Below are 26,751 nucleotides of genomic sequence, written 5' to 3' on the forward strand. Positions count from 1 at the left end.
ACATCTTTATCTGGGTGGGAAATGGCACCTTGTGACCCCCAAACTGCCCAATTGGTTTCCCTGATTGGATAAACTGGTCCCAGTACAACATGTATTTATTGTAGTGATATGAGAGGGGGGATCCCCACAGGCAGCTTTATATGGTGGGTTTGTGTTCCTTGCTGTCAGGTTCTCCAGACACCGAATCACTAAGGTTAGAGGTGAAATCAGAAAATGAAGAGTCGGACACCGAGGATAATCAGTCGCCATTAAAAGATGGAGAGGATTCAGCACCAGAGGCAGGTGAGTAACATTTCTTTATTAAAGGATAAGTAAACCTTTAAAATAAGTGAATGTAAAATTGATGAGGGGACTATTCTAAGCACTTTTGTAATTTACATTCATTATTTATTTATGTTTAATTGCAAGATATTAAGGGATACATGTACTGTTAATATGAATGAATTTTGTTACAACAGCGCCACCTGCTGGTCAGTTTCCCACCAGTCTGACCAGCAAGTAGTCAAGGAAGTTGTCAGGAGAAAGAAAGAGGCTGATGTTCTTCTGCTTAGGAATAAAATTAGAAACCTTTCTCTAGGGGACATTCAGGGTTAAGGTCACACCCCTGGAACCCACAGAGGGAACAAATCTCCAGCTATTCCCAGTATGGTGGGCAGGTGACAGTTGGAGGTTTTTTCTCTGGGGGCAGAGGGTGATGATGGGGCAGTATTTGTGGGTGGGGCTTGGGCTGGGGGGGCAGTATTTGTGGGTGGGGCTTGGGCTGGGTACAGCTGAGACTCATTAGGTGCAGACGAATGAGCAGCTTCTGTTTCTATAAAAAGATTTGCCCAAATCCCCTATAAAGCCTGTATGAAGTATTTTTCATCTAACACAAGCACTTCCTTAAGGTGCCCATACACTGAGAGATCCGCTCGTTTGGCGATGTCGTCAAACGAGCGGATCTCTCCCCGATATGCCCACCTTGAGGTGGGCAATATCGGTCTGATCCGATCGTGGTCCCTAGGGCCCAACGATAGGATCCTAACGAATTGCAATGGGCGGTCGGATCACGGGACCGCATCAACGAATAGATGCGGCCGCGATTCGACTGGATTTTTTGTCCCATCCGATCGCGATCTGGCCGACTTTCGGCCAGATCTCGATCTGTGAAGCCCGTCAGGGGGGCCCCATACACGGGCCAATAAGCTGCTGACACGGTCTGTCGGCAGCTTTTATCGGCCCGTGTATAGCCACCTTTACTCCCAGCTTTACTCACCCTTGTCTCTTCCGTACTCCCAGCTTTACTCACCCCTGTCTCTTCCTTACTCCCAGCTTTACTCACCCCTGTCTCTTCCTAACTCCCAGCTTTACTCACCCTTGTCTCTTCCTTACTCCCAGCTTTACTCACCCGTCTCTTCCTTACTCCCAGCTTTACTCACCCCTGTCTCTTCCGTACTCCCAGCTTTACTCACCCCTGTCTCTTCCGTACTCCCAGCTTTACTCACCCCTGTCTCTTCCTTACTCCCAGCTTTACTCACCCTTGTCTCTTCCTTACTCCCAGCTTTACTCACCCCTGTCTCTTCCTTACTCCCAGCTTTACTCACCCCTGTCTCTTCCGTACTCCCAGCTTTACTCACCCCTGTCTCTTCCTTACTCCCAGCTTTACTCACCCCTGTCTCTTCCTCACTCCCAGTTTTACTCACCCCTGTCTCTTCCTTACTCCCAGCTTTACTCACCCCTGTCTCTTCCTTACTCCCAGCTTTACTCACCCCTGTCTCTTCCGTACTCCCAGCTTTACTCACCCCTGTCTCTTCCTTACTCCCAGCTTTACTCACCCCTGTCTCTTCCTCACTCCCAGTTTTACTCACCCCTGTCTCTTCCTTACTCCCAGCTTTACTCACCCCTGTCTCTTCCTTACTGGCAGATTCTTCAGAGGAGGAACCAGAAATACTGAAGATAAAAATAAAGGAGGAAGAACCAGATTACGAATATGATTCAAACCCAATGGAAAGCTCATCGGGTGCGTTTAATGACTGGGGTAAGCAGCTACATACTCCGTCCCATACGCTCGTTGCTTGGCAACTTATTTTTTTCTCTTCATTGCTCAGTGTTACTTCTGTGTATTTTTATGTTTGACTCTTCCCGTGGTTTCTGTTTCTAGACACGAGCTGGAATGGAGAAGAGACGTGGGAGTCTGACACAACCAGGCCGTGGACAAGACGTGGCTCACGTGCAGCAGAATCCAGTGATCCAGACAAGGAGCCGTTACCTGGGGGTGAAGAGATTACGGGGAAGGCGCAGCACAGAACGGATGAGGAATCCGCAGCAAGCAGCAAATCATCGGGTTTTATCTGCGATAAGTGTGGGAAGTGTTTCTCTACTAAGCGCTACCTGCATTTACACGATCGACTGCACACAGGCGAGAATCCATTTAAATGTACAGAATGTGGCAAGTGTTTCTCATGTAAGAATAGCCTCCTGATACACAATAGGATTCACACCGGGGAGAAACCCTTCTCATGCACAGAATGCGGCAAGAGTTTCTCCCGTAAGAGCTACCTTCGCATTCACCATAGAATTCACACAGGGGAGAACCCCTTTACATGTACAGAGTGCGGCAAAAGCTTCACCAACAACACCAGCCTCCACGCCCACCTCCGAATTCACACAGGGGTAAAACCATTCACCTGCTCCGAATGCGGGAAGTTGTTTTCTGACCTGAGCACTCTCCGCAGGCACGAGAATATTCACAAGGCAGAGAAACCTTTCTCGTGTTCTGAGTGCGGCAAGTGTTTCACATTGAAGGACACCCTTCGTAGACACGAGAAAATACACACGGGGGAGAACCCCTTTACATGTACGGAGTGTGGGAAAAGCTTCCGGCAAAAGAGCCACCTCCGTAGGCATCAGACCACCCACACAGGGGCCAAACCGTTCACCTGTAATGAGTGTGGCAAGTGTTTCACGGTGAAGGATACACTACATAGACATCAGAAAATCCACATGAGAGAAACCTTTCACGTGTACCGAATGTGGGAAACGTTTCTGTCCTAAGAGCAGCCCATGAGAACGTTCACACGGGGGGGGCACCTTCCACCCACGGCGAATGTAGCAAACGATATGGCGAAAGGGTCACGATGATGAGAAACTTTTTTTTGTGGCCAGAATGTGAGAAAGGTTTCAGCTCAACCACCGTACTGTATGGCCATCAAAAAGAAATGAGATATTTTAGAATGTTTTTAGATTGTAGGAGGAGAGGTCCCGACGAGATGGACCTGTTCCAGGACAATAAGTGTGGAGCTGCCGGGAAATACCGCAGTAAAAGGATAACATGGTGGTGTAGCATTTCAGCCTGACCGTCATATGTTTAACTCCTCCGTGTGGGGGGTCCGTGTTGGCACCACTTGCTCACGCCGCAGGCTGATTGGGAGAGAGGTGTGTGTGTGTAAACCTATTCAGCCACTATCCCTCACCACTAGGGTTGCCACCTGGCCGCTATTTTACTGGCCTGGCCGGTAAAAACGATGGTTGATCCCAATGTTATTAATAGGGAAAAAAGATAAATATAGAGGAAGGCTGGTATTTTTTTCCTGGAAAAGGTGGCAACCCTACTCACCACCCATCGGCAAACTGGGCAAATGTGCCTCGACAATCCTCCTGTAGCCGTGCTAGCCCGTCCCTAAGCATGATGGGATAGTAATGGAGGGACTACACCTGCCGTCTGTAGTTCATCTTCTGAAGCATTTGCTTTTATTATGGTAATTACCCGTTGTGAGTGTGAATTTATCAATGTGTTTTATAATGACGTGTATGGCGTGCGCTGACTCATGGGAATAATCTTGAACTCGTCCAGTGGGGAACCCCCGAATATTAAGTCGCAATCGTGAACTTAAAGCTTTTTTAAAGTAATTCTTATTTATCTTATAAGTTGATTCCAAGTGTGACGATTGACGCAAAGGGGTAAAATAATCTCCCCCAGGGACATTTGTAAAATGGATTATTCCTTGGATCGACTCCCTACAATATGTATTTGTAGCTGTATTTTATAATTGAGATGATAATGGAGTCGCCCCTTTCCTTGCGCTCTGTACTTCATGTGCTGCGGCTTCTCCCCATCGTCGCCCCTCCGCTTCTTCCTTATAATCCGCCATTTAGAAGTGACATTTAGGAGCTGCTTTTAGCCAATGGGGCTTTTTTGAGTTTGGAGCTGTTTATTTAAAGGGTGCAGAGTCTGGTCCCTAGGACCCGTTCTAGTAAGCTCAAGAGCCGTTTAGCTTTCCAGAGGATGGGAAAGCTGGAAACCAGCAATGTTACAGGTATATCCTATTACATTATGCCTAGTGGCTTCTTTATGCAGCTCTGCACACGTTGGGGAAAGACACTGCATCCCCATTTAATGTGAACGTATCCCTTTAAAGGAGAACTAAACCCCCATTGTGATAAGCCCCCCCTGCACAGTCTTACCCCTGAATTCTTTCCCCTCTAGAAACAGCGACCGCACATGCAGAGTGAGCGAAGCGGAACTCATGGGCGCCATCTTCTTCTGTTCTGTAATCTTCGTGTCTTCTTCCCAGGCCTGGATTTGTTGAGAGGCCACCAAGGCCCGGGCCTAGGGCAGCAGGATTTTAGGGGGCGGCATGTTGCCCAACCACACCCACATTGGTTTAGAATAGCGATGCACCGAATCCGGGATTCGGACAGGATTCTGCCTTTTTCAGCAGGATTCGGCCAAATCCTTCTGCCAGGCTGATCTGCATATGCAAATTAGGGGCAGGGAGGTAAATCAAGACAAGAAAGTAAAAAATGTTTCCCCTACCCACCCCTAATTTTCATATGCAAATTCGGTTCGGTATTTGGCCGAATCTTTAGCCAAGGATTCGGGGGTTCGGCCGAATCCAAAAAAGTGGATTTGGTGCATCCGTAGTTTAGAAACACTGGGGATACGCAGGAGATACAATAGTTGTGTAAATTGACTGTACCGATCCCCATTGCTCAATGATGAAAATATGAGCAAATAAAAGGGAGGCGACGGCCCTCTATGTAAATCCAGCGCTGCTTTTTCCTCCCCTTCGGCAATTTCCGTCTCTTCCCTCGCGAACCAGACGATTGCTCCAACTGCACATGCGCCGATACTTCATGAATATTACTGAAAAATTAAGATGGCGCCCATGATCTCTGCTGCGCTCAGTCTGTATGTGCGTTCGCTATTTCTAGAGGGGGCAGAATTCAAGGGTAAGATTGTGCAGGGGGCGGTCAGTGGGGACTTATCACAATGAGGGGTTTAGTTCTCCTTTAAGCATGATCTGGCCTGGCTATATATATATATATTACCTGTGTGTAACCCGCATGAACTCTCTCTAGTCTGTCTGTCGAGCTGTATAGTTCCACTATGTCCTTTGCGTGACTTGTCGCCCCACTGGGCACATTATATTGCAGACGAGGCCTCGCGAGGCTTTTATTATTTATAATCTCTGTCTGCCAATGAAACGTCTCTTTAATACTATGAGTATTAGTTGCATGCAGATCTCTCCCCCTCAAACGCGTAACCTTGTGTTTATCTACGTGGAAAATCCGCCACTCGGACGCTAAAACCGCCTCTCTGGATTCAGGACGCCCAGACGTACGGAAATGGTGGAGGCCCCTCTGGTGGTGCCTTTAAATGTGGGGCACGTTCCTCTCTTGTATTCACGTTTGCTTCTTTCCCATGTGTAAATAAACTGGGGCGGTATTCGTCACGCTTACATGTGATATGGGTGCCGCGTCTTTATTATTTCCTTCTATAGATCTAATGGCCGCACAACTGATCCGCGGGCTGAAAGTCGCTCCTGTAAAGACGTCCGAGGCACGGGGAGAATGAAATAATAGTGACATGTTTAGATTTAAACTGGAATATATCATTGGGGTTAGGGGGGCACGTGCATTGACACAGCCCATCCTCCCACTAATCACCTTTAATGTCCACTCAATGTGATCACAAGACACGGCTGGGAATTCAGCAGCTGGAACGGCATGAGAAATTGAAAAGATCTGCAAATCCACTGCTGGGTCCTACATGTCAAGTCCTCTCAGTTCCAGCAATTCCGGGAGACTGAGGAAATATCGACACGTATTTAAAGATCTGTCGCTGGACGAGGAGCGCGTCAATGTTCTGATGTAGTTGGAGCTCTGGCCAGATTTTTACATCTGTTTCGATCAATATCCGACAGGTTTCAGGCCAAATATCGGTTCTGGAAGCCTCTCAGAGAGTCTCATCCACGGGCCAATAAGCAGCCGACTTAGGGGCAGATTCACTAAATCACGTCGCCAGCGACCACTTCATACGCACCGCAAAGCAATAATTCGCTAGTGATCTTGCGCTTGGTCAATTTGCATACGGCGGGTAAATTAAAGTTGTATGGACGTCTTTATTATAAATGGTGCAAATGCTTGAAGTTCCCACTTTTTATTACACGTGTCCAGGGAACCTTAAAGGGATACTGTCATGAGAAAACATGTTTTTTTTCCAAAACACATCAGTTAATAGTGCTGATCCAGTAGAATTCTGCACTGAAATCCATTTCTCAAAAGAGCAAACAGATTTTTTTATATTCAATTTTGAAACCTGACATGGGGCTAGACATATTGTCAATTTCCCAGCTGCCCCTGGTCATGTGACTTGTGCCTGCACTTTAGGATGGAAATGCTTTCTGGCAGGCTGCTGTTTTTCCTTCTCAATGTAACTGAATGTGTCTCAGTGGGACTTGGCTTTTACTATTGAGTGTTGTTCTTAGATCTACCAGGCAGCTGTTATCTTGTGTTAGGGAGCTGCTATCTGGTTACCGTCCCATTGTTCTGTTGTTTGGCTGCTGGGGGGGAAGGGAGGGGGGTGATATCAGTCCAACTTGCAGTACAGCAGTAAAGAGTGACTGAAGTTTATCAGAGCACAAGTCACATGACTTGGGGCAGCTGGGAAACTGACAATATATCTAAATTGAATATAAAAAAAATCTGTTTGCTCTTTTGAGAAATGGATTTCAGTGCAGAATTCTGCTGGAGCAGCACTATTAACTGATGTGTTTTGAAAAAAACATGTTTTCCCATGACAGTATCCCTTTAATAAAGACAAGAGAGTTAATATAATGCCCTACACATGAGCCCACTGTCACATTAATGTTCCATATGTTATATGAAATGTCTGGACCCAAAAAAAGTTTGTCAGGACTTTTTCAGACAAATCCCGCTTCAAAAAAAGGAAAAGTCGCCAGCGTTTTTGGAACTTTAATGCATGTTCGGCTCACAGGATCTGATGTAAGTGACAGAAGATTGAGGAAGACGTCGCTGCTTTATAGGACTTCACATGGTCTGAGGTGGTGACGACAACTCTGGAGAAAGAGGTAACGTCCAGTAAAATCGGAATTTGTGGCGTGCGAATGAATGCAAGCAACGGTCTCTTTCGCTAGCGAATTGCCGCATGTGGATAGTAACACAGGTGAAAAGTCGCTCGCGTTGACCACTTCGTCCTTTAGTGAATCTGCCCCTTAGACTTTTATCGTCCCTGTGTGTCCACCTTTAAACATCTCCATGATGAGCTTCAGGCCACGATACAGGAAACCATGTTGGAGACTACAAGGGATTGTGGGAGAAAGGGAAAAGCCGTGATCGGAGCAGATAAACGGTAGTCACCATCTTCTCCCATGCGCGTCTTCTTCCTGCTGTGACCGGCATCTTCTGGCGCATGCGCATTCGGAACAGTTAGCGGTACAGATCTACTGCGCATGCGCCGAATGTCACGGAGTGAAAAGCGAAGTGAAAACGTTGTGACATTCGGCGCATGCGCAGTAGATCCGTACCAGTGACTGTTCCTACTGCGCGTGAGCCAGAAGACTCCGGTCAAAGCAGGAAGAAGACGCACGTGGGAGAAGATGGCGACTGTGAACTCCGTGGACAGGACCTGCGCAGAGGGGTGAGTAACATGTTAGGGGAATTTGCCCAGGGGGGAGGAGGGGGGCAACACAGGGGGAGGGGTTTTGCGCCCAGGGGGTTTCCTTCTCCTTTAAAAATAAGTGAATGTAAAATTGATGAGGGGGTTATTCTAAGCACTTTTGTAATTTACATTCATAATAAATGTTATTTATTTAAAAAGGAATAAAATTAGAAACCTTTCTCGCATCTTTCCTAAGCAGAAGAACATCAGCCTCTTTCTTTCTCCTGACAACTTCCTTGACTACTTGCTGGTCAGACTGGTGGGAAACTGACCAGCAGGTGGCGCTGTTGTAACACAATTCATTCATATTAACAGTACATGTATCCCTTAATATCTTGGAATTAAAATAAAATAATGAATGTAAATTACAAAGGTGCTGAGAATAGCCCCCTCATCAATTTTACATTCACTTATTTGGAAGGTTTACTTATCCTTTAAGTGGCATTGGTGCAGACTACTGTATGTTTTCAGGAGCCATCGCTGCACCATTAGAAACTATTGTCATGATTACAGCCTCCAGGAGGGGACATATCAGGGGTATCGGAGGAACATCCCAGGCAGTGGTGTAATAAATACAAATATGGATATTAAATGGCAAATAATTGTACCATGTGTTTATTACTCTGATCCTCAGTGTATGTGTAGAATCCCTGCCATAAAGCGAGACTGAACTGCAGCACTGAGACAGGCGAGTACTGGGAAATATACAAGAGCAACATGAGACTATAATTAATGGAAATGTTTGTCCTGATACAGGAATAGACTTTCCCGTTGGTACAACTATGGGATCTGATATCTGGAACACTTGCAACATGGGGGTTTCTGGTTACGGGGTTCTCCCATTACTAATATATTTAAATAAGATAAAGATTTGGATTTATGCAGCTTCGTTCCCATCAAGTACAAGATTGTGTTTTATAAAGAAAAGGGAAAAGTCTGATGAGCTTCCCGTAATGTGGATCTTTGTGCATAACAGATCCCGTCAGTACAGGGTAAGATACGTCACACAGCAGTGCCCTACAACAGAGCACCAGGAGCAACGACAATTCCTCAATTTCCTACAAGATTCTCATTTGTATATTGTGGGCTCAGAAGGAACAGAAATCGCACAGTATTTCTCTCCCGCTCTGACTCCTCCCTCACTCTGTACAAAGCCACGCCTATTGCTGCTTGGTGACTTCCGCCCACCGACAAAATGGTGGTGCTCCCTAAAGTCAAATCAAACAGTTCATTGGTCGATGTTTGTAGTGGGCTGAACCTCATCTCCAGTCTTTCAGGAGGGACCTATTGCTGTCACTAGGGGCGGAGCTGGATCATGTGACTCACTCTCAATTTATATACATCCTGGATACATCTGAGATGTGAGGGACTCACTGACTGACAGGCTGGGAATTGTCCCCTGCTGCTCCCTGTAACTCCCTTCTACTGTGTCCCTGACATTCCCATCCCCTGTACTCACATCTCCAGCCTCATCTACTGGGTAAGTCACTTTCCCTCCTCCTCCTCCTCCTCCTCCTGTACTGTCTGTGGGACTGGGGCTTAATCCTGCTGCAGGGACTGATAGAGAGGGGAGACTGGGGGTTAATCCTGCTGCAGGGATTGATAGAGAGGGGAGACTGGGGCTTAATCCTGCTGCAGGGACTGATAGAGAGGGGAGACTGGGGCTTAATCCTGCTGCAGGGACTGATAGAGAAGGGAGACTGGGGGTTAATCCTGCTGCAGGGACTGATAGAGAGGGGAGACTGGGGGTTAATCCTGCTGCAGGGACTGATAGAGAGGGGAGACTGGGGGTTAATCCTGCTGCAGGGACTGATAGAGAGGGGAGACTGGGGGTTAATCCTGCTGCAGGGACTGATAGAGAGGGGAGACTGGGGGTTAATCCTGCTGCAGGGACTGATAGAGAGGGGAGACTGGGGCTTAATCCTGCTGCAGGGACTGATAGAGAGGGGAGACTGGGGGTTAATCCTGCTGCAGGGACTGATAGAGAGGGGAGACTGGGGGTTAATCCTGCTGCAGGGACTGATAGAGAGGGGAGACTGGGGTTAATCCTGCTGCAGGAACTGATAGAGAGGGGAGACTGGGGGTTAATCCTGCTGCAGGGACTGATAGAGAGGGGAGACTGGGGGTTAATCCTGCTGCAGGGACTGATAGAGAGGGGAGACTAGGGGTTAATCCTGCTGCAGGGACTGATAGAGAGGGGAGACTGGGGTTAATCCTGCTGCAGGGACTGATAGAGAGGGGAGACTGGGGGTTAATCCTGCTGCAGGGACTGATAGAGAGGGGAGACTGGGGGTTAATCCTGCTGCAGGGACTGATAGAGAGGGGAGACTGGGGCTTAATCCTGCTGCAGGGACTGATAGAGAGGGGAGACTGGGGGTTAATCCTGCTGCAGGGACTGATAGAGAGGGGAGACTGGGGGTTAATCCTGCTGCAGGGACTGATAGAGAGGGGAGACTGGGGGTTAATCCTGCTGCAGGGACTGATAGAGAGGGGAGACTGGGGGTTAATCCTGCTGCAGGGACTGATAGAGAGGGGAGACTGGGGGTTAATCCTGCTGCAGGGACTGATAGAGAGGGGAGACTGGGGGTTAATCCTGCTGCAGGGACTGATAGAGAGGGGAGACTGGGGTTAATCCTGCTGCAGGGACTGATAGAGAGGGGAGACTGGGGGTTAATCCTGCTGCAGGGACTGATAGAGAGGGGAGACTGGGGCTTAATCCTGCTGCAGGGACTGATAGAGAGGGGAGACTGGGGGTTAATCCTGCTGCAGGGACTGATAGAGAGGGGAGACTGGGGCTTAATCCTGCTGCAGGGACTGATAGAGAGGGGAGACTGGGGGTTAATCCTGCTGCAGGGACTGATAGGGGAGACTGGGGGTTAATCCTGCTGCAGGGACTGATAGAGAGGTGAGACTGGGGCTTAATCCTGCTGCAGGGACTGATAGAGAGGGGAGACTGGGGGTTAATCCTGCTGCAGGGACTGATAGAGAGGGGAGACTGGGGGTTAATCCTGCTGCAGGGACTGATAGGGGAGACTGGGGGTTAATCCTGCTGCAGGGACTGATAGAGAGGGGAGACTGGGGGTTAATCCTGCTGCAGGGACTGATAGAGAGGGGAGACTGGGGCTTAATCCTGCTGCAGGGACTGATAGAGAGGGGAGACTGGGGGGTTAATCCTGCTGCAGGGACTGATAGAGAGGGGAGACTGGGGTTAATCCTGCTGCAGGGACTGATAGAGAGGGGAGACTGGGGCTTAATCCTGCTGCAGGGACTGATAGGGGAGACTGGAGGTTAATCCTGCTGCAGGGACTGATAGAGAGGGGAGACTGGGGGTTAATCCTGCTGCAGGGACTGATAGAGAGGGGAGACTGGGGTTAATCCTGCTGCAGGGACTGATAGAGAGGGGAGACTGGGGGTTAATCCTGCTGCAGGGACTGATAGAGAGGGGAGACTGGGGGTTAATCCTGCTGCAGGGACTGATAGAGAGGGGAGACTGGGGTTAATCCTGCTGCAGGGACTGATAGAGAGGGGAGACTGGGGGTTAATCCTGCTGCAGGGACTGATAGAGAGGGGAGACTGTGGGACTGGGGATAAACTGGTCCCAGTACAACATGTATTTATTGTAGTGATATGAGAGGGGGGATCCCCACAGGCAGCTTTATATGGTGGGTTTGTGTTCCTTGCTGTCAGGTTCTCCAGAGATGGAAACAAGGAGGTTAGAGGGGAAATGGGAGAATGAAGAGCCGGACACTGAGGATCCTCTGGACACAATAAAGAGGGAAATGGATCCCGTTCCTGGGGCCGGTGAGTAACGTTTCTCTATTAATAAGATACCAAGGCTCTTCCTTACTCCCAGCTTTACTCCCCCCTGTCTCTTCCTTACTCCCAGCTTTACTCACCCCTGTCTCTTCCTTACTCCCAGCTTTACTCACCCCTGTCTCTTCCTTACTCCCAGCTTTACTCACCCCTGTCTCTTCCTTACTCCCAGCTTTACTCACCCCTGTCTCTTCCTTACTCCCAGCTTTACTCACCCCTGTCTCTTCCTTACACCCAGCTTTACTCACCCCTGTCTCTTCCTTACTCCCAGCTTTACTCACCCCTGTCTCTTCCTTACTCCCAGCTTTACTCACCCCTGTCTCTTCCTTACTCCCAGCTTTACTCACCCCTGTCTCTTCCTTACACCCAGCTTTACTCACCCCTGTCTCTTCCTTACTGGCAGCTTCTCCAGAGGAGAAATTGGAAATATTACAGATAAAGATAAAGGAGGAAGATCCAGACTCAGAAGATGAAGGGAACTCGGCAGCAAGAAGATCAGCGGTTACATTTAGTGATTGGGGTAAGGAGTCAGTAAGGAGTTTGTGTTGCACATAAATCAGGTGCAGAGTAAATGAGTAGAAAGGTGAGGGGCTGATACACAGAAATACTGAATGTATTGGTTCTATACACAGGGCAGGGACACTGAGCTGTATTTACACCACAGATCAGGGAACTTGGGGTCGGCAGAAGAGGCACCTGCATGGGGTACAAATATGGGGCGTTGGGCAGGTGCCTGTTAATGTGTCTTATACTGACCCCCAGTCATTGTGTTCCCTCCGCTGCCCCCCCCCCATCACTCTGCCCTCCCTTCTGTCTCTCCCCTCTGTTTGAGTTCAGGCGCAGACATTGGGGGAGTCTGGTGGCCGGCCAGGTTGCCCAGTTGGTTTGGCCCTGCCCCAGATCACCTGGTTGATTGCCCCGCCTCTCTCTATCCCAGCTCCGCCCCCATGTCACATGAATAATTGTAGTTTTAGGGTAAAGAAGGGCAGTGGGGGGGGGGGCTGTACTAATTCAGATTTGCCCCGTGTCCCTCAATCTCTCCAGGGGCCCCACAGTGTGTGAAGTCTGGTATTGTCCCTGTTATAATTGGATGGGAATCTCATTGTTTATTCCGTTAGACAATTGCTGGAGTGATGAGGAGAACTGGGAGGATTCCAGACCACGGTTTAACCATTGCAGCTCTGATGTCCCACAATCCACTGGGGCCTCCAGTTCTCTGGCCACCGGACTATTGATCGTCAGTGAAGAAGAAAGAGAAGCCACAAAGTCAAGCCGTGGGTCAGACACGGGGCAAGAGGATTGGTCGGTGGGCTCAGAAGCATCAGGATTTATCTGCAGTAAATGTGGGAATAGTTTCTCCCAGCACAGCGACCTTCACACTCACCTTTATGCCTGCGCCGGGCACAAGATCACAAGCAGCAGGTACAGTCAACAGCAGAGACACCAAAACAATGGAGTTCTTCCCAGGGAGAGACCCTTCAAATGCACCGAATGTGGGAAATGCTTCTCCTTTAGGAACAGCCTTCAGCTGCATCACAGAATTCACACCGGGGAGAAACCATTCACCTGCTCAGAATGCGGGAAGAGTTTCTCGCGGAAGTGCAGCCTGCAGTTACACAGCAGAATTCACACCGGGGACAATCCTTACGTGTGCGCCGAGTGTGGGAAACGCTTCTCCAGCAATAGCGGCCTCCGCGCTCACCTGAGAACTCACACGGGGGTGAAACCTTTCGCCTGCATGGAGTGCGGGAAATTTTTCTCTGATTTAAGCACGCTTCGCAGACACCAGAACACGCACAAAGCAGAGAAACCTTTTATATGCACAGAATGCGGCAAAGGTTTCACCCTAAAGGACACCCTACGCCGGCACCAGAGAATTCACACAGGGGAGAAACCCTTCACATGCACAGAATGCGGCAAAAGTTATTATCAAAGCAGCAACCTCATTAAGCACCAGACGATTCATACTGGGGTGAAACCATTCAGCTGCTCCGAGTGTGGGAAGAGTTTCACCTTCAAAGACGGACTCCGCAGCCACCAGAGGATCCACACGGGGGAGAAACCATTCAGCTGCTCAGAATGTGGCAAGATGTTCTCTCTGAAGAGCACCCTCCACAAGCACCAGATTGTGCACACGGGGGAGAAACCATTCACTTGCAGCGAGTGTGGGAAAAGCTTCTCGCTAAACAGCAGTTTTCACTACCACAAGCAAACGCACAAGAGAGACAAACAAAGTAAGAGAACTAAAATGGGGACAAAGGGGCTTAAAAAAAGGACTTAAAAGGATTATTGGACTAATGTACAATAAATGTGTAGCCACAATCATTCCAAATACGGTTTGTCCTAGAAAATAAGCAACTGTTTTGTACTTCCTGTTCCTTGAAGGGTTTTACATAAATGTGGTCTCTGTTGTGCATTCAATTGGTTAATGGAGCTTTGGCCACGTGAGGGGATCCCACGTTCCCACAAACTGCTTTACACTGCTCCCCATTACCTGCAGTGGGACCAACCATTGCTTTGCAGCACATGGGAAAGAGAACAGCCCCCAAACAGGAAGTGCAGGGAATCGGAGCTCATGGATAAGTTCTGGAGTGGAGACTGGATTCTCTTACCCAGCCTGAGCCTGAGAAGGAGAGCAGCCTCCGAGCTGGAGGTCCAGAATCAGAGCCAGGGTTGGGGGCAGGTTAAACCACATGAGCTTATGATTCATTTGATGATTTCAGATTCGGGGAGATTAGTCACCCTGCAACATATCTCCTCGACTTTGGAGCGACTACAATGAAAATTGCCGGCGGGGGTGGCACTTGGAGTATTTTGTTTTCAAAAGTCGCCCGAAGTTGCCTCACGAGGAAACTTCAGACGGCTTTGGAAAACAAAGCGCTCCAAGTGCCACCCCCGCCGGCAATTTTCATTGTAGTCGCTCCAAAGTCGAGGAGATTTGTCGCAGAATCTGAGTGTGTCTCTGCCCTTATTGAGGATCTATATTGTAATACTCTGTCCTTTATCTTTAGAGTGGTCCATCCTATATATATATATATATATATATATATATATATATATATATATATAATGTATATACTGTATATACAGGAGCCGCAAGGATAATGAAGAGCTTCAATATGAGAAGTGATGTCACTAGTGATCTAATCACCCCCGTCTCTCATATCTATAAAGGATTTACATTGGGGCGACACATTTTTGCGTTTTCCCAAGAAAGTCAATGGTTTGGCCCTTGTTTATGTCACCTGAAGCCAATGAGGGCGGCGGCCTTTTTATTTGATCTTCGAGTAAAGAATACAGTTCAGCAACATCAGAATATGCAGACGACATCACAATATCATTATTACAGGATAACCCCTTGCCCAGAATTTACATTGAATTTGCTCTAAATGTTCCCTACACCCCATTGGATCTGCACAATATGCTTAAAGGACCAGTAACATAAAAAAATACACTATGAAAAAAAAACACCAACACATATTAAGCTTTAAAATCGCAAAGTCTTTATTCAGAAATAACTTACCGAAAACTCTGCTTGCGCTTAGGGTTGCCACCCGGCCGGTATTTTAGCCGGTAAAACACTTTCCAAGGCCGGGCCAGTAATACAAATTTACCGGCAATGATAAACTTCAGTCTCTCTTTACTGCTGTACTGCAAGTTGGAGTGATATCACCCCCTCCCTTTCCCCCCAGCCACCAAACAACAGAACAATGGGAAGGTAACCAGATAGCAGCTCCCTAACACAAGATAACAGCTGCCTGGTAGATCTAAGAACAACACTCAATAGTAAAATCCAGGTCCCACTGAGACACATTCAGTTACATTGAGTAGGAGAAACAACAGCCTGCCAGAAAGCAGTTCCATCCTAAAGTGCTGGCTCTTTCTGAAATCACATGACCAGGCAAAATGAGCTGAGATTTACCTACACACCAATATTACAACTAAATACACTTGCTGCTTCAGGAATGACATTTTATATTGTACAGTGAATTATTTGCAGTGTAAACAGTGTCATTTAGAAATAAAAACAACACCATAAAAATCATGACAGAATCACTTTAAGGATCTATAATGTGACAAAGAAAAGCTCTGGCTACAAAATATCCTGCGCTGTATTACAACCCCCCACCTTGTGTCTGTCTGCCGTCAGTTTATCTATTCAGTCCATAGAGCAGGTTAATATCCCCTTTAACTGAAAGCAGAGTAAGAGCGACACTAGAGCTAAGCAGGCGCCTGGGAGGGAAGGAATGTGATTGGTACAAGTCTGGCCTCACAATCCTCCTTATTGTTTATTTCTCCAACACCCTCGGCCTCATGTTTCTACTATAGACAATGTCTGACTTGTGTTTAGTTCTGTGGCGCCTGGACTCAAACTCCCATCAGTCTCTGTTTCTCTTACATTCCGTCTCTGTTCCCCCAATTCCCCTATTCCTCCTCTTATTTGTACCTTTGATCCCGCAACTGCCACTGTGACCGGATTTCTGTTTTGGCCCAAACAAATAATGTGACGTGTGGTTACTAGCGGCTGATAATGTGATTTAAAGGACAACTAACCCCTTAAAATAAATGTGGCTAAAAATGTCCTATTTTCTATAGTGAACTTATTGCAGGAGGCTAAAGTTTGAGCTTGTCAATAGCAGCAATGATCCAGGACTTCAAACTTGTCACAGGGGGTCACCATCTTGGAAAGTGTCTGTGACACTCACATGCTCAGTGGGCTCTGATTGGCTGTTGAGAAGCTAAGCTTAGGGCTCGTCACTAATTATCCAGCAGAAAATGAGCTTCCCTGGCTGTAATATAAGCTGATGCTACAGGTTTGCTGATTATTCAATTCTGATGCTAATTGCACTGGTTTCTGTGCTGCCATGTAGTAATTATGTGTATTAATTACTAATCAGCCTTATATTGTGACATTTCTATTCTATGTGTACTGTATATTGTGAGTGGCTCCCTAAGCTCAGTAAGTGACAGCAGCACAGAGCATGTGAATCAGTGAATCAGCAGAAAAGAAGATGGGGAGCTACTGGGGCATCTTTGGAGACACAGATCTTTACTGCTAAAGGGCTGTAGTTGCCTTGGGCTGGTACACAAGCACAAAACATTACGTACAACATTTCTACCTACTTCTTTAGTTAGGCTTTAGTTCTCCTTTAAAGTGCCAGTAACACTAACAAGGGCAGATGAGTTGCAGTATTTTAAGGGCAAATGAATGTGCTTTTCAGAAATGAAGAAAAATAAGAGAGACAAAAGACCTTTGAGTCATATGAAGGGTGGAGTGAGCTGCTAATGTCCCAGAGGAGATGTTGGAGGCCGTGGCCATATTGGTTATCAGCCAACGACACTTTATGACAAAGCTTTATGTGTCGCTACTGTAACACACTTGTCATGTACTTGTTGTGGCTCTTGATTGGTTCTCTTGGAGGCCCCTGTCCAACAGCACTTAGCCCTCAGCCAATGAGAGAGATGAATAAGTAGATCCAGTAAAGAAATGCTCAAATCTGTTGGTTCCTATTGGGTTGAGACGTTGCTCAGTGTGGAAAGAAGAGAATCTAAAGACATGGAAAAAGCAGTGAAAATAAAAAGATGGTTTCAATGTGAAGATTAAGGGATTATATTCATCTCTGATGGGGAGAACAAGATAATTGGGTTTCTCAACTCATATGAAGGAAGGGACTGGTTTCTTATTGGTCGCCATGTGTGGGGGAAACTATGGTTTGTGTAAGGCCAAGTCTCTATTGGACCAGTCTGAAAAGCCCATTAGACAAGAACTGTATGAACTAATCAATGTACAAAACTCTCAACTGTCAGACAGTCCCGTTTTCAACAGCTCAGCCCACAGTCCCGATTATTACTGAAACGTTTTGAGTTTCTCTTTGATCTTCTCCACTGAACAGCCAGAAAAATATACAGAGTTTCTAAAACTTAATTAAATAAGAGGCTTTTTGGCAGAGGGCCCAGAATACTCAGCACCTGCACTGAGATACATTTGTAACTAATAAGCGTTTCTGACTTTATGGCAGAGAGTACAGAATACTCAGCACCTGCACTGAGATACTACTGTAACAATTTAAGATAAGCAAGGTCTCTTGAAAGATCTCACAGCTAAAGGGCAACTTTACTTTCATGGGAAAGATAAAACAAACTCAGCTGAATCCAGATTTTACAGCCATCAGGGAATCCCCGAAGTTTAGTAAAAGCTGTTATTGTGTTTCTGTGATTAATGAAATAAATGTACATAAATGTTTTCTCCCAGTCCGGCAGCTACAGACACATCATTCTCTTTCATTCCGCCTTTAGACTGGAGGAAAAGGTTAATTTGCCCACCAAAAATATGGCGGCTCTTATTGAGTGACAGCTGTGGAATGAAAGCATGCATTTGATTGGACAAATATCCTGGGCTGGACCAGAACTCGTTATGTAATCTGATTGGGACAGAGTTTCTCCCACAGAGGCCGAGCTCAAATATGTCAGTGTTTTCTCCCATTCACAATGTAACTGAGAATTGACTCACTGAGAATTGTCCCCTGCTGCTCCCTGTAACTCCCTGTAACTCCCTTCTACTGTGTCCCTGACATTCCCATCCCCTGTACTCACATCTCCAGCCTCATCTACTGGGTAAGTCATTTTCCCTCCTCCTCCTCCTCCTCCTCCTCCTCCTGTACTGTCTGTGGGACTGGGGCTTAATCCTGCTGCAGGGACTGATAGAGAGGGGAGACTGGGGGTTAATCCTGCTGCAGGGACTGATAGAGAGGGGAGACTGGGGCTTAATCCTGCTGCAGGGACTGATAGAGAGGGGAGACTGGGGGTTAATCCTGCTGCAGGGACTGATAGAGAGGGGAACTGGGGCTTAATCCTGCTGCAGGACTGATAGAGAGGGGAGACTGGGGTTAATCCTGCTGCAGGGACTGATAGAGAGGGGAGACTGGGGTTAATCCTGCTGCAGGGACTGATAGAGAGGGGAGACTGGGGGTTAATCCTGCTGCAGGGACTGATAGAGAGGGGAGACTGGGGGTTAATCCTGCTGCAGGGACTGATAGAGAGGGGAGACTGGGGGTTAATCCTGCTGCAGGGACTGATAGAGAGGGGAGACTGGGAGTTAATCCTGCTGCAGGGACTGATAGAGAGGGGAGACTGGGGGTTAATCCTGCTGCAGGGACTGATAGAGAGGGGAGACTGGGGGTTAATCCTGCTGCAGGGACTGATAGATAGGGGAGACTGGGGGTTAATCCTGCTGCAGGATTGATAGAGAGGGGAGACTGGGGCTTAATCCTGCTGCAGGGACTGATAGAGAGGGGAGACTGGGGGTTAATCCTGCTGCAGGGACTGATAGAGAGGGGAGACTGGGGGTTAATCCTGCTGCAGGGACTGATAGAGAGGTCGAGACTGGGGGTTAATCCTGCTGCAGGGACTGATAGAGAGGGGAGACTGGGGGTTAATCCTGCTGCAGGGACTGATAGAGAGGGGAGACTGGGGGTTAATCCTGCTGCAGGGACTGATAGAGAGGGGAGACTGGGGCTTAATCCTGCTGCAGGACTGTTAGAGAGGGGAGACTGGGGGTTAATCCTGCTGCAGGGACTGATAGAGAGGGGAGACTGGGGGTTAATCCTGCTGCAGGGACTGATAGAGAGGGGAGACTGGGGGTTAATCCTGCTGCAGGGACTGATAGAGAGGGGAGACTGGGGGTTAATCCTGCTGCAGGGACTGATAGAGAGGTCGAGACTGGGGGTTAATCCTGCTGCAGGGACTGATAGAGAGGGGAGACTGGGGGTTAATCCTGCTGCAGGGACTGATAGAGAGGTCGAGACTGGGGGTTAATCCTGCTGCAGGGACTGATAGAGAGGGGAGACTGGGGGTTAATCCTGCTGCAGGGACTGATAGAGAGGGGAGACTGGGGGTTAATCCTGCTGCAGGGACTGATAGAGAGGGGAGACTGGGGGTTAATCCTGCTGCAGGGACTGATAGAGAGGGGAGACTGGGGGTTAATCCTGCTGCAGGGACTGATAGAGAGGGGAGACTGGGGGTTAATCCTGCTGCAGGGACTGATAGAGAGGGAGACTGGGGGTTAATCCTGCTGCAGGGACTGATAGAGAGGGGAGACTGGGGGTTAATCCTGCTGCAGGGACTGATAGAGAGGGGAGACTGGGGCTTAATCCTGCTGCAGGGACTGATAGAGAGGGGAGACTGGGGGTTAATCCTGCTGCAGGGACTGATAGAGAGGGAGACTGGGGTTAATCCTGCTGCAGGGACTGATAGAGAGGGGAGACTGGGGGTTAATCCTGCTGCAGGGACTGATAGAGAGGGGAGACTGGGGGTTAATCCTGCTGCAGGGACTGATAGAGAGGGGAGACTGTGGGACTGGGGGATAAACTGGTCCCAGTACAACATGTATTTATTGTAGTGATATGAGAGGGGGGATCCCCACAGGCAGCTTTATATGGTGGGTTTGTGTTCCTTGCTGTCAGGTTCTCCAGAGATGGAAACAAGGAGGTTAGAGGGGAAATGGGAGAATGAAGAGCCGGACACTGAGGATCCTCTGGACACAATAAAGAGGGAAATGGATCCCGTTCCTGGGGCCGGTGAGTAACGTTTCTCTATTAATAAGGTGCCACAGAGAGATTCAGGGTTAATAAGAAAACACTGAGTTTGGCACAGACATAATTCCCAGTAGAATTCCTTACTCCCAGCTTTACATGACACTGCCCATTACTTACTGGCAGGTTCCCCAGAGAAGGAACTGGAAATAATAAAGATAATGATAAAGGAAGAAGAATCCGACTCAGAAGATTTTCTTCGCACTGACGAAGAGGGTGAGTTAAAAATTGACTTGAACTTCACATCATTTAAACAAGAACTAAAGCCTAACTAAAGAAGTAGGTAGAAATGTTGTACATGATGTTTTGTGCTTCTGTACCAGCCCAAGGCAACCACAGCCCTTTAGCAGTAAAGATCTGTGTCTCCAAAGATGCCCCAGCAGCTTCCCATCTTCTTTTCTGCTGATTCACTGATTCACATGCTCTGTGCTGCTGTCACTTACTGAGCTTAGGGAGCCACTCACAATATACAGTACACATAGAATAGAAATGTCACAATATAAGGCTGATTAGTAATTAATACACATAATTACTACATGGCAGCACAGAAACCAGTGCAATTAGCATCAGAATTAAATAATCAGCAAACCTGTAGCATCAGCTTATATTACAGCCAGGGAAGCTCATTTTCTGCTGGATAATTAGTGACGAGCCCTAAGCTTAGCTTCTCAACAGCCAATCAGAGCCCACTGAGCATGTGAGTGTCACAGACACTTTCCAAGATGGTGACCCCCTGTGACAAGTTTGAAGTCCTGGATCATTGCTGCTATTGACAAGCTCAAACTTTAGCCTCCTGCAATAAGTTCACTATAGAAAATACGACATTTTAGCCACATTCATTTACAATTTAAGGTCCCTATCACATTCCCATCAGTCCCTGTCCCAGTGAGTTTACAATCTAAGGTCCCTATCACATTCCCATCAGTCCCTACTCCAGTGAGCTTACAATCTAAGGTCCCTATCACATTCCCATCAGTCCCTGCCCCAGTGAGCTTACAATCTAAGGTCCCTATCACATTCCCATCAGTTCCTGCCCCAGTGATCTTACAATCTAAGGTCCCTAATACATTCCCATCAGTCTCTGCCCCAGTGAGCTTACAATCTAAGGTCCCTATCATATTCCCATCAGTCCCTGTCCCAGTGAGCTTACAATCTAAGGTCCCTATCACATTCCCATCAGTCCCTGTCCCAGTGAGCTTACAATCTAATGTCCCTATAGCATTCCCATCAGTCCCTGTCCCAGTGAGCTTACAATCTATCTACCTATCACATTGGCACACACTTTAGGGCCAATATTAACCTGCCTGCATGTTTGGGAGGAAACCAACACGTAGGGAACATACAAACTCCTTGCAGACAGATGGCTGGAATGAAAGACAAACGCAGCACTACATGCTAGAGGTGTTACCCATGATGCCCCGGTGCACACGTATGTTCTTCTTTATACTAGGGCTGAGCGTATTGAATATATTTAGTCTTGTTTTCTTTATATGTACAAAGTAAATGTGGGAGTCCTGTTGGCCCATTCACACGTGTGCAGTTTATGTTTAGACATGATGTGAGCTCTTGCACCAAGACCAGCGTATAAATGGCAGCCGCCAGATCATCCCATTTCATATGTTTCCCATGATTAGATTGCTGCTTGTCTGATGATGGAGCAAGCTGGGAGCCCCCTGATTGCCTGGATACAGACACGGAGCCGATACTCGGGGGTGCATATGAGGAACGCTCAGCTAACTGTAAATCATCAGGTTTTATTTGTGATAAATGTGGCAAATGCTTGTCTGGGAATCTGCTTAGCCACCCGTGTGCCCCTTCTGACCCCCTCCCAGAGAAACCATACACATGCACGGAATGTGGGAAGAGCTTCTCCCATAAGAGCGGCCTTCACAGTCACAATCGTATTCACACAGGGGAGAAACCATTTACCTGCACGGACTGTGGGAAGCGTTTCTCTCATTCATCAGAGGATTCACTCGGGGGTAAAACCATTTGCCTGCACTGAATGTGGGAACACGTTTTATGATCAGAGCACCCTGCGCACCCACCAGAATGTTCATAAAGCAGAGAAACCATTCACCTGCACAGAATGTGGCGCCACTTTCACTCACAAGAGCAGCCTCCACAGTCACAACAGAATCCACACGGGGGAGAAACCCTTCACTTGTGCCGAATGTGGGAGGGGCTTCTCACGTAAAACCAGCCTCCAGATTCACAACAGGATTCATACCGGGGAAAACCCATACACCTGTACAGAATGTGGAAAAGGCTTCTCTCACAAGAGCAGTCTCCTCAGTCACCGGGCCATTCACACGGGGGAAAACCCCTTTATATGCACAGAATGTGGCAAACGTTTCTCTCAGATCGGCAGCCTTCACATCCACCAGAATGTGCACACGGGGTTAAAACCTTTCACATGTACAGAATGTGGCAAAAGCTTCCAATTGAAAGATGCCCTTCACAGGCACCAGAGGATTCACACAGGGGCAAAACCATTCACCTGCACAGAATGTGGGAAAAGCTTCTGTCAAAGTAGCAGCCTCCGTGTCCATGAGAAAACTCACACAGGGGAGAAACCATTTGTCTGTACCGAGTGCAACAAAAGGTTCAGTCACAAGCACAACCTCCGCCAGCACCAGAGGATCCACACTGGGGAGAAACCATTCACCTGCACAGAATGTGGCAAAAGCTTCACTCAAAAGATCAGCCTTCAAGTCCACAAAAAAAGTCACTTACACTAGAACCGTTTGGTTATGTGAGAACAATGCCTTCTCTGTGACCTTGGGAGATGCATGGATCCCTAGCTATGGGTTACGCTCCGCTCTACCGAACAGGGTGCTAGCTCCGCCCTACAGAACAGGGTGCTAGGTCTGTCCTACAGAACAGGGTGCTAGCTCAGCCATACAGAACAGGGTGCTAGCTCAGCCCTACAGAACAGGGTGCTAGCTCAGCCATACAGAACAGGGTGCTAGGTCTGCCCTACAGAACAGGGTGCTAGCTCCGCCCTACAGAACAGGGTGCTAGGTCTGTCCTACAGAACAGGGTGCTAGCTCCGCCCTACAGAACAGGGTGCTAGGTCTGTCCTACAGAACAGGGTGCTAGCTCAGCCCTACGGAACAGGGTCCTAGCTCAGCCCTACAGAACAGGGTGCTAGCTCAGCCATACAGAACAGGGTGCTAGGTCTGTCCTACAGAACAGGGTGCTAGCTCCGCCCTACAGAACAGGGTGCTAGCTCAGCCATACAGAACAGGGTGCTAGGTCTGCCCTACAGAACAGGGTCCTAGCTCAGTCCTACAGAACAGGGTGCTAGGTCCACCCTACAGAACAGGGTGCTAGGTCTGCCCTACAGAACAGGGTGCTAGGTCTGTCCTACAGAACAGGGTGCTAGCTCAGCCCTACAGAACAGGGTGCTAGGTATGTCCTACAGAAGAGGGTGCTAGCTCAGCCCTACAGAACAGGGTGCTAGGTCTGCCCTACAGAACAGGGTGCTAGGTCTGCCCTACAGAACAGGGTGCTACACTGAACTCCCCAACAGGACTGTGGCCTGACAGAGAGTAACCTCGGCCTCTGATGAAGCTAAAAGGGAAGAAAATGGATAAAAAACAAACGCAAAATATCACAAAATAAGGCAAAAAACAGAAACATAGAGGCCCCAATGTAGAGAGGAAGGTATTGTAGTTTTTGGAAGAGTCTCTGGGGATGTGAGGCCTGTGCATGGGATCCTTTATTTACACACACGGGCAGTGACTAATGACACAAACAATAGATGGAATTAGTTGTGTGTTTGTTTATCACTTTGTATGTTGTGTTCTCCAACCCCAGACTTTCCTCATAGGGAGCCACAGATACTTCCCTGACCATCACAGTCCAGATTGTACCAGGTGTGACCAAAGCAGGTTCCCATTGAATCGTGACAAGTTCTCATACTGATCGGCCTGGTGCAAATGCTGCCCCCCCCCCAAGGGCTCAATCATGTACAGAAATGTACAGAACCAGTGTGACTGCTGCAATTCTGGCACCAAATCAACGATGTAGCGGCTGAACATGTACAGACTGATAGAGAGGCGAGGCCGTTCTACCACCAGCTGTAAATAAACCTTTTCCATCTACAAATGTTTCCCTACCATTAACATTATGGAGCAACACCAGAGACATCTCAAAGGAGAGAAACCATTGACATGTAGCAAGAGCTTCTCACACCGCTATACTCTTTACACGCACCTAAGAGTTCACACAGGAGAGAAACCATTGACATGTACAGAATGTAGGAAGAGCTTCTCACACCGCTTTATTTTTGACACTCACCAAAGAATTCACATCGGAAAGAAACCTTTTGCTTGTACAGAATGTAGGAAACAACTGTATATATATATATATATATATATATAATATATATGTCTTACCTCGTGCACCACACTTACCTTAAGGGTCGAACTATCCAACAAGAGGAAGCGCAGGCGCCACGTCGCATGCCCCTAATCTAATGTAAGCAATAGGAATGTCGCATGTTGTCGCAGTTTGCATCCGACACAACAGGACTGTCAGATAAAGACGCAACATGCAACGTTCGTATCCTACAGTCGTGTCAGATGCACACTGCGACAACATGCGACATTCCTATTGCTTTCATTAGATTAGGGGCATGCGACGTGGCACCTGAGCTTCCTCGTGTCAGAATGGAGGTAAGTAATAGTTCTACTCTAAGGATAGAGTAATGAGTAGATCATTTGGATGCAAGTGACTGCATGTACCCCAGTATTTGGGAATGACACTATACAAGCTGTTGACTGTGGATATGTCCCTGTGGGAAGGGGAATGATGGACAAACCAGTGGATTAATCAAAAGTAGAAATAAAGAACTCGGAGGGATATCGGGAATTACAGGGAAGAAGGTTATAATGAAATGTATGTGATTGTCCTTTTCTACTTTGGGCAGCAGCAAGAACTAAGGTTTTGGAATCAGTTAGGTCTTCCCTCAGGCCAAAGGTTTAGAGTATATATATATTTATAAGGGGTATAAGGAAGGGGTCGCCAAGTTGTTGTTTACCCATAAACCAGGTATAAATGTAAAAGCTGCTGGGAACTCACAGCTCAACCATGAAATGAGTTTATCCAGGTGCCAAATATGGGCTGTGGTTGGTGCCCCATGAGGACTGACAGGAGGTTCTGATTGAATCTGTATTTGTGTCTCCAACCCCTGCCCCAAATCTACAGAGAAACCTGCCCCTGCTGTGAGGCCACTGGGAGCCGCAAGTAATTGGGGAGCCGCCAGTCGGGGTCACTGGGAGGAGGAGTCAATTTCCACTGATAAAACTGTCATCTGGAGGCGAGTTCTGTCATGAGGAGGCAGCAGCCGAAATTTAGCAGGAAAAGACGATCTTCGTAACTTTAGCAGCTGAAATTCTGATTCTTAATTTGGAATTTCTGTGCTGTGTGTGAGGGGGGTAGGGTTGCACCATTACTGGAAAAAAATACTGGCCTTCCTATTTATTTATCTTTATTCCCTATTAATAACATTGGGATCACTGACCTTCCTATATATTTATCTTTATTCCCTATTAATAACATTGGGATCACTGACCTTCCTATATATTTATCTTTATTCCCTATTAATAACATTGGGATCACTGACCTTCCTATATATTTATCTTTATTCCCTATTAATAACATTGGGATCACTGACCTTCCTATATATTTATCTTTATTCCCTATTAATAACATTGGATCACTGACCTTCCTATATATTTATCTTTATTCCCTATTAATAACATTGGGATCACTGACCTTCCTATATATTTATCTTATTCCCTATTAATAACATTGGGATCACTGACCTTCCTATATATTTATCTTTATTCCCTATTAATAACATTGGGATCACTGACCTTCCTATATATTTATCTTTATTCCCTATTAATAACATTGGATCACTGACCTTCCTATATATTTATCTTTATTCCCTATTAATAACATTGGGATCACTGACCTTCCTATATATTATCTTTATTCCCTATTAATAACATTGGGATCACTGACCTTCCTATATATTTATCTTTATTCCCTATTAATAACATTGGGATCACTGACCTTCCTATTTATTTATCTTTATTCCCTATTAATAACATTGGGATCACTGACCTTCCTATATATTTATCTTTATTCCCTATAAATAAAATTGGGATCAGACATTAGTTTTACTCAGCGGGTGGGAACGTTAGAGGGGGGAATGAGAAATCTCAGCTGAGAGCAGAAATGAGCCCAAAACACCCCCATTATCTGCACATGAGGAAGTTGACTGATAAGATGAAGATTCCCCCCAATCTGTATCATTAGTAAAACTGAGGTGTCCTGAGCCAAGTGCCAGTGCCGGGGATTGTGGGAAATATAAAATGGCAGTGGCAGCTG

General features: G+C 47.3%; 3 protein-coding genes across 5 annotated transcripts in view; all 3 read left to right on the forward strand.

Annotated features, from left to right (window-relative positions):
* Nucleotides 1-26,751, forward strand: part of LOC121395193 (gastrula zinc finger protein XlCGF57.1-like) — a 41,922-nt gene that overhangs the window by 5,603 nt on the left and 9,568 nt on the right. Inside the window, exon 1 of one of the 2 annotated variants that reach the window (XM_041568176.1) lies at nt 8,346-9,422. The exons of the other annotated variant lie outside the window; for it this stretch is intronic. The gene's annotated coding sequence lies outside the window, so the exon portion shown is untranslated. Of the gene's footprint in view, nt 1-8,345; nt 9,423-26,751 lie in introns of those variants that run through there. 2 annotated transcript variants of the gene reach the window in all.
* On the forward strand, nt 32-24,744 carry znf16.S (zinc finger protein 16 S homeolog). Of its 2 annotated transcripts, XM_041567260.1 has the most exons (5): nt 32-168; nt 11,630-11,743; nt 12,159-12,275; nt 12,874-13,934; nt 22,284-24,744. In XM_041567260.1, exons 1-5 carry the CDS (start codon nt 141-143, stop codon nt 23,085-23,087), a joined length of 2,124 nt encoding a protein of 707 aa, XP_041423194.1. In that variant the 5' UTR covers nt 32-140; the 3' UTR covers nt 23,088-24,744.
* Nucleotides 18,134-26,751, forward strand: part of LOC108695511 (oocyte zinc finger protein XlCOF6-like) — an 80,541-nt gene continuing 71,923 nt past the window's right edge. The window contains exon 1 of the mRNA XM_041568121.1: nt 18,134-18,370. The gene's annotated coding sequence lies outside the window, so the exon portion shown is untranslated. The remainder of the gene's footprint in view (nt 18,371-26,751) is intronic.

Source organism: Xenopus laevis, chromosome 6S (assembly GCF_017654675.1).
Source record: "Xenopus laevis strain J_2021 chromosome 6S, Xenopus_laevis_v10.1, whole genome shotgun sequence".
Taxonomy (NCBI): Eukaryota; Metazoa; Chordata; class Amphibia; order Anura; family Pipidae; genus Xenopus; species Xenopus laevis.